Source organism: Alosa alosa, chromosome 10 (genome assembly GCF_017589495.1).
Source record: "Alosa alosa isolate M-15738 ecotype Scorff River chromosome 10, AALO_Geno_1.1, whole genome shotgun sequence".
In the NCBI taxonomy this organism is placed as follows: domain Eukaryota; kingdom Metazoa; phylum Chordata; class Actinopteri; order Clupeiformes; family Clupeidae; genus Alosa; species Alosa alosa.
Window position 1 is genome coordinate 33,539,450 of NC_063198.1, and position 13,452 is coordinate 33,552,901.

General features: G+C 49.4%; 1 protein-coding gene across 1 annotated transcript in view; it reads right to left on the reverse strand.

Moving 5' to 3' along the window:
• skib (v-ski avian sarcoma viral oncogene homolog b) overlaps positions 1-7,328 on the reverse strand; it is a 58,801-nt gene extending 51,473 nt beyond the window's left edge. Inside the window, exon 1 of the mRNA XM_048255533.1 lies at positions 6,036-7,328. Coding sequence (XP_048111490.1) covers positions 6,036-6,938 — 903 coding nt within the window. The 5' untranslated portion in view covers positions 6,939-7,328. The remainder of the gene's footprint in view (positions 1-6,035) is intronic.
• Between the last annotated feature and the right edge of the window lie 6,124 nt (positions 7,329-13,452).

Sequence of the window (13,452 nt, forward strand, 5' to 3'; positions counted from 1 at the left end):
AAAATACTGTTTTGACCCTAAGTAATAAAAGAAAGTGGCATAGTGGTGCAAGTTATGTAAGAGCAGCAGAAGTGTTGTGTTTTCAGGACAACAACACCAAGTTGTAAAGTGTACAAGTTGTAAAGTGTACAAGTGTGCAAGTGTTCAAGTGTTCAGGTGGAGTAGTGCAGGCCATTGTGGGTCCAATGTCCAGGATGTTATGTAGCTGAGGGTGGAGGGGGAGAGGAGGGAGAGAGTTCAGCATCCTTACAGCTTGGTGTATGAAGCTGTTAGTGAGTCTGGTAGTGGGGAGCCAGGCTTCTGTACCTCTTCCCAGAGGGCAGTAGATCAAACAGATTGTGAGCGGGTGACTTGCATCACTCACAATTTTGGTCAGCCTTTGGTGTGAGTGGGTGGTGTAAATGTCCTTCAGGGGGGGGGAGTGAAGCACCAATGATCCTTCCAGCTGTGTTCACTATGCTGCAGGGCTTTCCTGTTGTATTCAGTGCAGCTTCCGCCCACACAGCGATACAGCTGGAGAGGATGCTCTCAATGGTGCCTCGGTAGAATGTGGTCATGATGGCTGGTGGAGCACTTGCTCAGCCTGAGTTTTCGCCAGGAAGTACAGGCGCTGAGCTCTCTTCGCCAGTGATGCAGTGTTGGTGGTCCAGGAGAGGTCTTCACTGATGTGCACCCCCAGGAATTTGGTGCTGCTCGCTCTCTCCACCACAGCACCGCCGATGGTCAGTGGCAGGTGTTGGGTGTGACCTCTCCGGAAGTCAACAACAATCTCTTTGGTCTTGCTGACGCTTCAGCAGGAGGTTGTTGTCCCTGCACCACGTGGTCAGATGGTCGACCTCCAACCTGTATTGAGTCTCGCCGCCCTTGGTGATGAGACCCACCAGAGTTGTGTCGTCAGCAAATTTCACTATGTGATTGTTGCTGTAGGTTGCAGTGCAGTCATCGTCAGCAGGGTGAAGAGCAGCCGACTGAGCACGCAGCCTTGGGGCCCCTGTGCTCAGTGTGATGCTGCTTGAGGTATTGTTGCCAACACGCATTACTACTTGGGGCCTCTGACAGAGGAAGTCCAGTAGCCAGTTGCAGAGGTAGGTACTGAGTCCCAGTTTGTCAAGTTTGCAGATGAGTTGTTGTGGTATTATGGTGTTGAATGCAGAACTGAAGTCTATAAACAGCAATCTCACATATGAGTCTCTTTTTTTCAGGTGGGTGAGGGCTGGGTGGAGGGCAGAGCAGATTGCATCCTCTGTAGACCGTTTGGCTCGGTATGCAAACTGGAAGGGGTCCAGGGTGGGGGGGAGAATGGCTTTGATATGTGACATGACAAGCCGCTCAAAGCACTTCATGATGATGGGTGTCAGTGCCACAGGGCGGTAGTCATTGAAGCAGGATGGAGCAGTTTTCTTCGGCACAGGTATGATGGTGGCAGCTTTGAAACATGATGGGACGATGGCTTGCTTCAGGGAAGTGTTAAAGATGTCTGTGAAGACATCCTTAAGCTCCCCGCGCAGTCCTTCAGCGCCACGACCTGGGATGTTGTCTGGACCTGTTGCCTTGCGGGTGTTGATAGCAGCAAGTGTCCTCTTCACGCTGTCGGCAGAGAGGCACAGGGGCTGCTCATGTAGAGGGGATGGGTCTTCTGTGGGCAGGTGCTGTTTTTGTGCTTCAAAGCCGAGCAAAGAAGCGGTTCAGGTTGTTGAGCAGAGGGATGTTGCTCTCACAGCTCTGTGGCGCCGGGCTTGTAGTCCGTGAGGGGGCCTGAATGCCCTGCCATAGGCTTTGTGAGTTCCTGCTGTCTTTGAAGTGGGTGGTTATCTTGTGAGTGTATTCCTTTTTGCTTCCTTTGATGCCACGGGACAGGTTGGCTCTCGCTGTTTTCATGCCAGCTTCATCCCCAGCTCTGTAGGCTTTGTCTCTGGCCCTCAGCAGCCTGAGGACATCCCCTGTCAGCCATGGCTTCCAGTTAGCCCGAAAGTGATGATGTCTCTTGTGTGGGTCACATCATCGATGCACTTGGTGATGTAAGAGGTTACAGTGTCTGTATACTCCTCTATGTCTGTCCGTTGTTGTAAGTGGCTGCCTGCTTAAACATTTCCCAGTCTGTTGTGTCAAAGCAGTCTTGAAGAGCATCGGAGGCTCCCTCAGGCCACACTTTTACCTGCTTACGAACCGGTTTGTTCGCTTACCCCTTGTCTGTATGCGGCATTAGCATAACAGTGATATGGTCTGAAAGTCCAATGTGGGGAGGGGGTGGCTTTGTATGCTCCTTTGTGTGTAGTGTAGACCAGGTCCAGGATGTTATCTCCTCTTGTTGGAAAATCAACATGCTGGTGTAGCTTTGGAAGTACAGTTTTAGATCAGCATGGTTAAAATCTCCAGTGAAGATGGTGAAACCGTCTGGGTGTGCCGTCTGTTGTTCACTGACAGCCTGGTACAGTTCACTAAGAGCCGCGTTCTTATCGCTGTTGTTGTTGGTAGGCGGGATGTATACTGCGACTAGCAGAATCGCAGTAATTTCCCCTTGGCAGGTAAAAAGGTCGGCACTTTATGATCATAAACTCTGCCAGTGGTGAGCAGTGTTTGCATACTACTACAGTGTCCCGGCACCATTCGTCACGGATGTAAACACAGATTCCTCCTCCTCGTGATTTACCTCCCTTTACAATGGCCCTGTCTGCTCGATAGCATGCTAGCTGCTCCAGTTGTACAGCAGAGTCCGGAATGTTGTCATTTAACCAAGTCTCAGTGAAGACGAGCACACAGCAGTTACTTACTGTCCGGTTCGTTGATCTCAGCAGTCGTATGTGATCCATTTTGTTGTCCAGTGATCGTACATTTGCCAGGAGAATGGATGGTATGGCTGGGCGAGTTGGGCTGGCCGCTAGCCTGGCCCGGACGCCTCCGCGCTTGCCCCTCTTCTGCTTCCTCGCACACCGCTTCCGACGCTTTCTTTCCGGGGAGGAGTAGCAGGCGAGTCCGGTGTTGTTGCAGGCCGGAGTAGTCCGAGTTCCTTTAGCGTCTCTGTTGCAAAGTCCAGAACGCTGCAAAACTTGTTTTTGCAGATGTCGATTAAAAACTGCCTGCTGTACTTGTAGTACGAGGTAGTAAGACAAGACGAACACGTAAAACTTTCGGACAAACACTTTTTAAACGAACAAAACACCGTACGGTTGGGACAGAGAGAGGTCGCTGCGTGTGTACGCGCCGCCATCTTGGAAGAAGGTGTGGTGTGTGATGTGTGTGATCACAGAGCAGGATGTGTTGTCTATGATGTGTGTGTGTGGTGTGTGTGATGTGTGTGATGTGTGCTGCACTATTGAAATGGGAGTGTGTAGAGCGGGCCTTCTGGAGCTGGAGGGGCTCTGCTTTGGCCTGTCTTCTCATGAATAATACAAACACACACACACACACACACACGTCCATGGAAACACATGCATATAGATGGCCTTCCATTAGCTCACACTCAAAACACTCACACACACGCCAGCTGCCCAACAACACCCCACCCCCTGCACACACACACACACACACACACACACACACACACACACACACAGTCACGGTGACCTGTGAGTGCACCCACAAACGGTCTTCCCAAGGCCAGCATCACCCCGAAACCACTCGGCTCCCGAAGGACGACCTCCACCTCAGCACTCCTGCCCTCTCTCTCTGTCTCTCACACACACACACACACACACACACACACACACACACACACACACACACACACATTCAGCTCTCACACAGCACAGACACATGCTCTTGAATCCCCTAACAGCAGAACCCAGTGCAGCATAGCACACCACAACATAACACGGGATCAAAAGAGTATACATACTTATACTTAACACAACATCATCCCCAGCCTCAAGACAGCACAGCACACACACACACACACACACACACACACAATCATCATCATCCCCAGCCTCCAGACAGCACAGCACACACACAAACACACACACTCACACACACAATCATCATCATCCCCAGTCTCAAGACAGCAGAACACACACACACACACACACACACACACACACACACACACACACACACACACACATAACCATCATCATCCCCAGCCTCCAGACAGCACACACACACACACACACACATGCACACACACACACACACACACACACACACACACACATAATCATCATCATCCCCAGCCTCCAGACAGCACAGCACACACACACACACACACACACACACACACACACACACACACACACACACACATCCCCAGCCTCCAGACAGCACAGCACACGACACACACACACACACACACACACACATCCCCAGCCTCCAGACAGCACAGCACACACACACACACACACACACACACACACACACACACATCCCCAGCCTCCAGACACAGCACACACACACACACACACACACACATCCCCAGCCTCCAGACAGCACACACACACACACACACACACACACACACACACACATACATCCCCCAGCCTCCAGACAGCACAGCACACACACACACACACACACACATCCCCAGCCTCCAGACAGCACAGCACACACACACACATCCCCAGCGTCCAGACAGCACAGCACACACACACACATCCCCAGCCTCCAGACAGCACAGCACACACACACACACACACACACACACACACACACATCCCCAGCCTCCAGACAGCACACAGCACACACACACACACACACACACACACACACACACACACACACACACACATCCCCAGCCTCCAGACAGCACACAGCACACACACACACACACACACACACCCAGCCTCCAGACAGCACAGCACACACACACACACACACACACACACACATCCCCAGCCTCCAGACAGCACAGCACACACACACACACACACACACACACACACACACATCCCCAGCCTCCAGACAGCACAGCACACACACACACACACACACACACACACACACACACACACACACACACACACATCCCCAGCCTCCAGACAGCACAGCACACACACACACACACACACACACACACACACACACACACACACACACACACACACACACACACCCCAGCCTCCAGACAGCACAGCACACACACACACACACATCACACACACACACACACACACACACACATCCCCAGCCTCCAGACAGCACAAGGAGCCCAGATAGGAGAGTGTCCGGCACACGGCTCCAGGCCACATCACAGCCAGATCACAACCGCATCTGCCCCGGAGTCGTGTGTGTGTGTGTGTGTGTGTGTGTGTGTGTGTGTGTGTGTGTGTGTGTCTGTGTGTGTGTGTGTGTGTGTGTGTGTGTGTGTGTGTGCAGTGTGTGTGTGTGTGTGTGTGGCTGAGAATCTGAGACGTCCAGACACAGAAACCTCCGGAGTGTAAGAGAGAGGTGCGTCTGACACAACAGGAACAGAGAGGGAGGGTGTGTGTGTGTGTGTGTGTGTGAGAGAGAGAGAGAGGGACTACCAGCAGTGCCATAGTACACAGGGTGTAAAATGACCCGTGTGAGGAAAGCTCACAAACACAGACACAGACACAGACACAGACAAGCATATTCAGGCCAGGCGGTCAGCGCTGTTAGGTGCATTTCATCGTTAAATATAGAGAATAACGTGACTCAGAAAACAGGCTCAGGACATCTGGTCAGGCATGGCAGGGCTGCTGCAGGCCCTGTGAGAAGCTTTAACTGGGCAGTGTTTAGATATGAAAACAGGCTGCCCATGGTGGTCTGAGAAGCTTTAACTGGGCAGTGTTTAGATATGAAAACAGGCAGCCCATGGTGGTCTGAGAAGCTTTAACTGGGCAGTGTTTAGATATGAAAACAGGCAGCCCATGGTGTCTACTCCATTTGTTTACCAACTGGGTTTATTCACTTAATGGCAACTCTATTAGTCGTGCTGAGGGGCTGCAGTTGGATAATCAAGTGCCGGTTAAATGTGTGGCCGTCATTCAGGTGCAGGTAAAGGCTTCCTTTGAGAGTTGGTCGAAATGAAATCTCATGTACCCGAACAGAAAAAACCTCTAATCAGCTCTAGACTAACTCACCCTGAAGGACGAGCTCTTGTACTTGCTCGCGATGTCAAATTTCGCCTTGATTTCGTTGAGGAGCTGCTGCAGCTCGCGCCGCTCCTCCTTCTCCGTGTACTCCCGGTCCAGGAGCACGTAGGCCCGCCAGTTGGCCGAGTCGAAGCCCCAGTGGCAGGTCCGGTTCTCCAGCCGTTTGTGGCTGTGCACAACGAACTTGTCGGTCGGGAACATGAGTCTGCAGTCCAGGCACTGCAAACAAGCGGCGCCGGGGCTCGTGTATAGCTCCGGGACGAACAGCCCCTTGCACTTTCCGAAGCACTCGTGGTAGACTTTGAAGCTTTTTTCCGTTCGCTCGAGTCCAATCGAACAGGATGGGTCCTTATCGGCGTGCGGGGGGAAAGTTCCGCCGTAAATAAGCGCGTTGCAGAGGCGCTCCGCGTCCGTCTGCGTGATTAGACCGCAGGACGGCGCTGAGAAGGGCAGGATCCCCATGACTTTCAGGATCTCCAGCTGGTCCGCGGTGCACCGGGAGCAGTAGATGTGGAGGTCGTCGCAAACCGAGTTGATCTGCTGGAGGGAGAAATCGCGTAGGACGGTGTTGAGGATCTGCGGCAGGCACAGCCGCTTCTCACCGCCGACAACGAAACATGAAATTGGCTCGCGCTCCAGGACCGTCTCGCACCTCTCGGTAGAGCGGTCGGAAGGAATGAAGAGGGGCCCCGACATTACCGGGGGGGTCTGGGCGGGGAGGTTGAGCAGAACTTCGGCGTTTTTGCCATCCTTCTGGAAGAGCATGTCCTGCTGCCATCGAGCCGAGAAAGCCGCCGGTCCCCCGAGCGAGCTCATGGAGCTCAGATGGAATTGCTTCAGAGTTTGCTGAAGTCCAGGATGCGGTTGGAAGCTCGGCGAGGCAGCCTCCATGTTTTCCGTGCTATCGCCGAGGAAAAGCTCAAACTTATGCAACAGAATTGATTAAAATCTGTAAATATTTACAGAAATGTTCACAAAAGTCCCGTACCATGTAGGTCTATTTCCATGTCACTTGAGAAGGCGTTTAGCACCGCCGCGTAATCCATTTAAGGAGTTATAACAGTCGTCTAATCACAGACACAGTAGAGTTTTGTCCATTCCCGACAGACAGAGCAAAATCCAAACCTTCCAACGCCCGAAATAATAGTCGTCGCCGTATAAGCTCCAACGTCCTTACGCAAAAAACTCGGGTCAAAGCGCTTCCGTGGCCGCCGCCGTACTCGAACGTGTCCGGAAAAAAATCTATGCGCCGTAGTTAAGAGCTGTCTCTCCCACTCCGCTTAGAGCGTCTGAACTCTCTCTCTCTCTCTGTCTCTCTCCCCGCCTGCCCCCTTTCCTCCCTCCCTTCCTCTCTTCTCTGTGTTTGTTTGTGTCTGGTTCAGTCATTGAATCCGAGCCAAGAATGTGACTGACTCCCCGGGCCGGCTGTTCCGCGCGCTGGCGTCCCCCCTCCCTCCGCAGGCACAGCAGCTGCAAAAGCAGAAACCGTAAATTCGAGCCGAGTGGAGCCGAACGAACGGAGCGGAGCGAGCCGAGTGGAGCCGAGTGGAGCCGAACGAACGGAGCGGAGCGAGCCGAGTGGAGCTAGCGGCGTAGCCTACTCTCAACGCAACCAATCATTTGTGTCTCGCCGAAAGCCACCGCATTAGAGCGCAAAGGAAGGGAGGAGTTTGCTGCAGACAGTCCAAATTAGACCCCAGTGGAAATGGTCTCCGCCGAAAAAGAGGCAACAAAACGGGATCTTCCTGAACTCCGACATGGAAACGCAGTCTTTCCAAATAAGCACAGCATAGGTGGATGGATGCTTACACGCAGTCTGGGGTGGTGACAGAATATCATTATTACACCAAAAATATGAATCATAAATGTTAACACGGATTTCTGTTCTCATGGAAACCCTTTAACCTTTAACTCAAAAACACGATTTTGGGCAAAGATATGATTTTGGGCAAAGATTTTGACGATTTTGGGCAACGAGAATGATAATAGGCTACAAACCTTGTCAAAAGAAAGGACAAACTGCAGTTTTAAAACATGAGGTCGTCAGTTTATATCAGCATTTAATCGCGGACCTTTTTCATGATAGAATTTTACTTCTATGGATTGTAGGCTATACAGAACATTACATGGACATACACGTAGGCAGCCATTGGGCAAAAATAAGAAAAAAAGTTTGACTGAAGAAGACGCATGGGCGTCGAAACGTTAGTCGGTTTGCACTAATTAAAAATCACTTAAAGCTTGTGTGCTCCGGTTCTGCTCCTTGGTCAGACCTTGGGTCTCCTCTTTTTATAAAATATAGTAGCTACGTCATGTATCAAAATAGAATACATTTTTTTTTTGTATTTTGAAAATGTTAAAAATATTCTTTAAAGTGAGCATAGCATCACTCTGCAAAGGTTCCATATCTGTCTATTTAATCTATTACATCATCAATACACTGTCTTTGTTGATGAAGTGGACAGTGTTTGAGAGCAACAGCAGCTTCTCTCTGCCTATGAGACAAGCCTACAGTGAACAGATCAACTATGCTGACCTGTCTGTTACATCTCATAGCCTAAATACTGTAGAGATGCAGTCAAAAAGTGACAACTGAACTTGTCAAGTGGTACAAAGTGGAGACCAGTCTGACATTGTGAATGCCCAGATTGCCTGATATTGCACTGTGTCAGTAATCGCATATGGGGGTCCTGTCTCTCTGATTCACACTGATATTGCACTGTGAAACCCTGATCAGAAGAATCAGACACTTTTAGTTGTTTTTTAAATAACTGGGTTCTCATCTTGCACTGGATCATGCAAGGCTGCAAATGACTAAATCAGCACAAGTCAGAGACTACATTCATTGTTTTGCACTTTTATGATGTCATCACATTACCAAAAGTATTGGTTTTTACCAAAACTGTTTGGCAGTATTTTTAAACTTCAAAAATACACACTACAAAGTATGTTCATTGATTTCATAGTTACAGTTGATATATTATGGTTTAAGTAATAAATCCTTTATTGTGCTCTATAACGCTGTGTTATAGCAACAGCATTATAACATTACACAAACCCCATATTCACCTGCCAGGTAAACCCGAGAGGCCTGGCTGGTAGGGCTGGTGGTGCTGGTCTCGAGAGGCCCACTAGTGGTGCTGCTAGGGCTGGTGGTGCTGGTCTCGAGAGGCCCACTAGTGGTCCTGGTGGTGCTGGTGGTCTTGGTGGTGCTGGTGGTGCTGGTCTCGAGGGGCCTGCTGCTAGTGCTGGTGGTCTTGGTGGTCTTGGTGGTGCTGGTGGTCTTGGTGGTGCTGGTGGTCTTGGTGGTGCTGGTGGTGCTAGTGGTGCTGGTGGTGCTAGTGGTGCTGGTCTTGAGGGGCCCGCTGCTAGTGCTGGTGGTCTTGGTGGTGCTGGTGGTCTTGGTGGTGCTGGTGGTGCTAGTGGTGCTGGTCTCGAGGGGCCCGCTGCTAGTGCTGGTGGTGCTGGTGGTGCTGGTCTCGAGGGGCCCGCTGCTAGTGCTAGTGGTGCTGGTGGTGCTGGTCTCGAAGGGGCCCGCTGCTAGTGCTGGTGGTCTTGGTCTCGGCCCAGAGCAGCAGCGGCGGCCCGGATCACTTGAGGTCCAGTCCAGCTCATGACCTCATCAAATCAACCGCTGGCCAGCGCTACGGCCCAGTAAGACATTGAGGAGCTGTCTGTCTGTCTGGACAGTAAGACGTTGAGGAGCTGTCTGTCTGGACAGTAAGACATTGAGGAGCTGTCTGTCTGTCTGGACAGTAAGACATTGAGGAGCTGTCTGCCTGGACAGTAAGATATTGAGGAGCTGTCTGTCTGTCTGGACAGTAAGACATTGAGAAGCTGTCTGTCTGGACAGTAAGACATTGAGGAGCTGTCTGTCTGTCTGGACAGTAAGACATTGAGGAGCTGTCTGCCTGGACAGTAAGATATTGAGGAGCTGTCTGTCTGTCTGGACAGTAAGACATTGAGAAGCTGTCTGTCTGGACAGTAAGATATTGAGGAGCTGTCAGTCTAGACAGTAAGATAATGAGGAGCTGTCTGTCTGGACAGTAAGATATTGAGGGGCTGTCTGTCTGGACAGTAAGATATTGAGGAGCTGTCTGTCTGGACAGTAAGACATTGAGAAGCTGTCTGTCTGGACAGTAAGACATTGAGAAGCTGTCTGTCTGGACAGTAAGATATTGAGGAGCTGTCAGTCTAGACAGTAAGATAATGAGGGGCTGTCTGTCTGGACAGTAAGATATTGAGGGGCTGTCTGTCTGGACAGTATCCGGTCACACCGCAGGACCTGATCACCTGTGAATGAATCATCCTCGTACACAACATCCCTTCACTTATACCACAGGACCTGGTCACCTGTGATGGGCAGCTCATAGACAGGCTCGTCCACTGACCCCTAAGGATACCTGAGCATCAGGTTTAGGGGCCAGCGAATGTGGACATCAGTGATCACAGCAGTCCTCCTCCAGAGTTAATGAGTGGGGGCAAATCAATGGTGCTCAACAGATTTGATGTCTAGAAAAATGGCGTATAAAATGTCTGCACATACTCCGCTAGCTTAAGCAGGAGATTGCAACAGATGCCATGGGCGGGACTCCCACACACCATCCTTAGTGGCAGTGCATGATGTCAATCAATCATATAAACACTGGATGTAGTAGTGCAGGGTGTCAAACATAAGGCCTAGGGGCCAAATCAGGCCCGCCAGCAGGTTTAATACGCACCCCCAGATCAGCAGGTTTAATACGCACCCCCAGATCAGCAGGTTTAATACGCACCCCCAGATCAGCAGGTTTAATACACACCCCCAGATGTTTTACGTAGGAAGGGAGAATTAGAAAAAAAAGATATGCACATCCAGTTGTCTTCAACAATGTGTAATAAGCAATATCTCTATGATATGATAAATTGATTAAATCTAGCACTACAAACCATCCTCAGGAAGGAAGAAGCAGAAAAGCTAACATGGGAGTCGGGCATGTTCAAGAGAGCAAGAGCAGCACATGACAGCAGCACATTATTGTGTACTTGTTTGCTCATAAGTGATAATAACAGTCATCTAACAACACTCTGATACCCATGCAGAAAAATTATAATCACCATGACAATGACCACAACCCCCACAAGGTCTCATTCCAACAAATCCGGCCCACTACCTAATGAGTTTGACACCCCTGTAAGTTGTGCATCAATGAGTAGTTACACATTTGCACCAGAGGAGGGAGCTGTAGTCACTGCTGAAAGTAAAACATCAGCACATTTGCTCAGTCTGGACGTTGATACTTATTTTGCACAATCAAAACACAAAACAGAATGCATGGCAAACTTGTTTTATTATTGACAATATTCAAGATTCTCTTTTCCCCCTATTAATTATAAATCTGATAAAAATAAATACATTCTATAATAATCTGATTTAATACAAAAAACACTTTCCAATACCCCCCCCCCCCCTCATACACACACACACTGAACAGGGTGTCCAAACATTCCATCATTTCCATATTACAGCATGCAAACCGCAAAACAGCACCCAGATTATTCTACAGCCCATTAAAACACACACACACACACACACACACAGAGCACTGTGGCACAGGTCTAAAGGGATCTTCAGAAATGACCACACAATAAATAAAAAGGCATGCCGGACACAGACATGAGGCAGACATGTCTGGACACAGACAGAGGCAGTAAATACTAATCCCACACACTGCAAATACCCCTCACACACACCCTCACACACACACACACACACACACATAGAAGATCACAGGAGGGTCACTTAGATACAGTTCCACTTTTTCAAAAATATTTCCAGTCTTGTCCAAGATCAACACACACTTCACTCTCAGATAGAAATGACTGGAACAATTGAATGTACATAGCACACAGGTAGAACCCAGTCCGTATGAGTGAGCACCTGCCGACAGGTAGAACCCAGTCCGTATGAGTGAGCACCTGCCGACAGGTAGAACCCAGTCCGTATGAGTGAACACCTGCCAACAGGTAGAACCCAGTCCGTATGAGTGAACACCTGCCGACAGGTAGAACACTACCAGCTGTACTGTACACATGAAGGTATGAATAAAGTCAGTGGCGTTTCAGTCATAGGCACCTCGGTAGTCGCTTATAGGGGTCAGCAGTCGCTTATGGGGGTCGTATGGAGGTCAGTAGTCGCATATGGGGGTCAGTAGTCGCTTATGGTGGTCAGTAATCACTTATGGGGGTCATATGGGGGTCAGTAGTCGCTTATGGGGGTGCCTCAGCAGATGCTATTTAGGGGTCAGTAATCGCATATGGGGGTCAGTAGTCGCTTATGGGGGTCATATGGAGGTCAGTAGTCGCATACGGGGGTCAGTAGTCGCTTATGGGGGTCATATGGAGGTCAGTAGTCGCATACGGGGGTCAGTAGTCGCTTATGGTGGTCAGTAATCACTTATGGGGGTCAGTAATCGCTTATGGGGGTCATATGGAGGTCAGTATTCCCTTATGGTGGTGCCTCAGCAGATGCTATGCAGGGGTCAGTAATCGCATATGGGGGTCATATGGAGGTCAGTAGTCTCTTATGGGGGTCATATGGAGGTCAGTAGTCGCATATGGGGGTCATATGGTGGTCAGTAATGGTCAGTAATCGCATATGGGGGTGGGGCCTCAGCAGATGCTATGCACTGTATGCAGGGGTCAGTAGATATGTGATAACTGCAGTAAAGTCAGTAGTGATGTCAGTAGGCTTGTGTGTATCTATGTACACACACTGCTACTCTGTTCACAACATTCAGAAGTCTGTGTGTGTGTAGGTGTAGGTGTGTGTCAGGTTCGGGCCACTGCTGCAGTCCTTTCTGTGAGACTCATGTATGATTCTCTCTCACACACACACACGTATGTTTGATTCCCACCCCGTGGTCCTTTCCGAATCCCACCCCGACTTGTCGTTCTCCACTATCCTATCACTGTAATGAAAGCCCAAAACATATACTTAAAAAAAAGTAATATCACAAGACATCAGTAATATCACAAGACATCTGACCCTCCTGTAATTTTCACAGATGTGGTGAAAGATAGACATCAAAGGTGACTGTAATATCACAAGTATGACGTAAGATGAAGACACCTCAAGTCATTGTAATATTGTTGTTGTGTTTTAAGGTAAAGACATCATAGGTCATTGTAATATTGTTGTTGTTGTGTTTTAAGGTAAAGACATCATAGGTCATTGTAATATTGTTGTTGTGTTTTAAGGTAAAGACATCATAGGTCATTGTAATATTGTTGTTGTGTTTTAAGGTAAAGACATCATAGGCCATTGTAATATTGTTGTTGTGTTTTAAGGTAAAGACATCATAGGTCATTGTAATATTGTTGTTGTGTTTTAAGGTAAAGACATCATAGGTCATTGTAATATTGT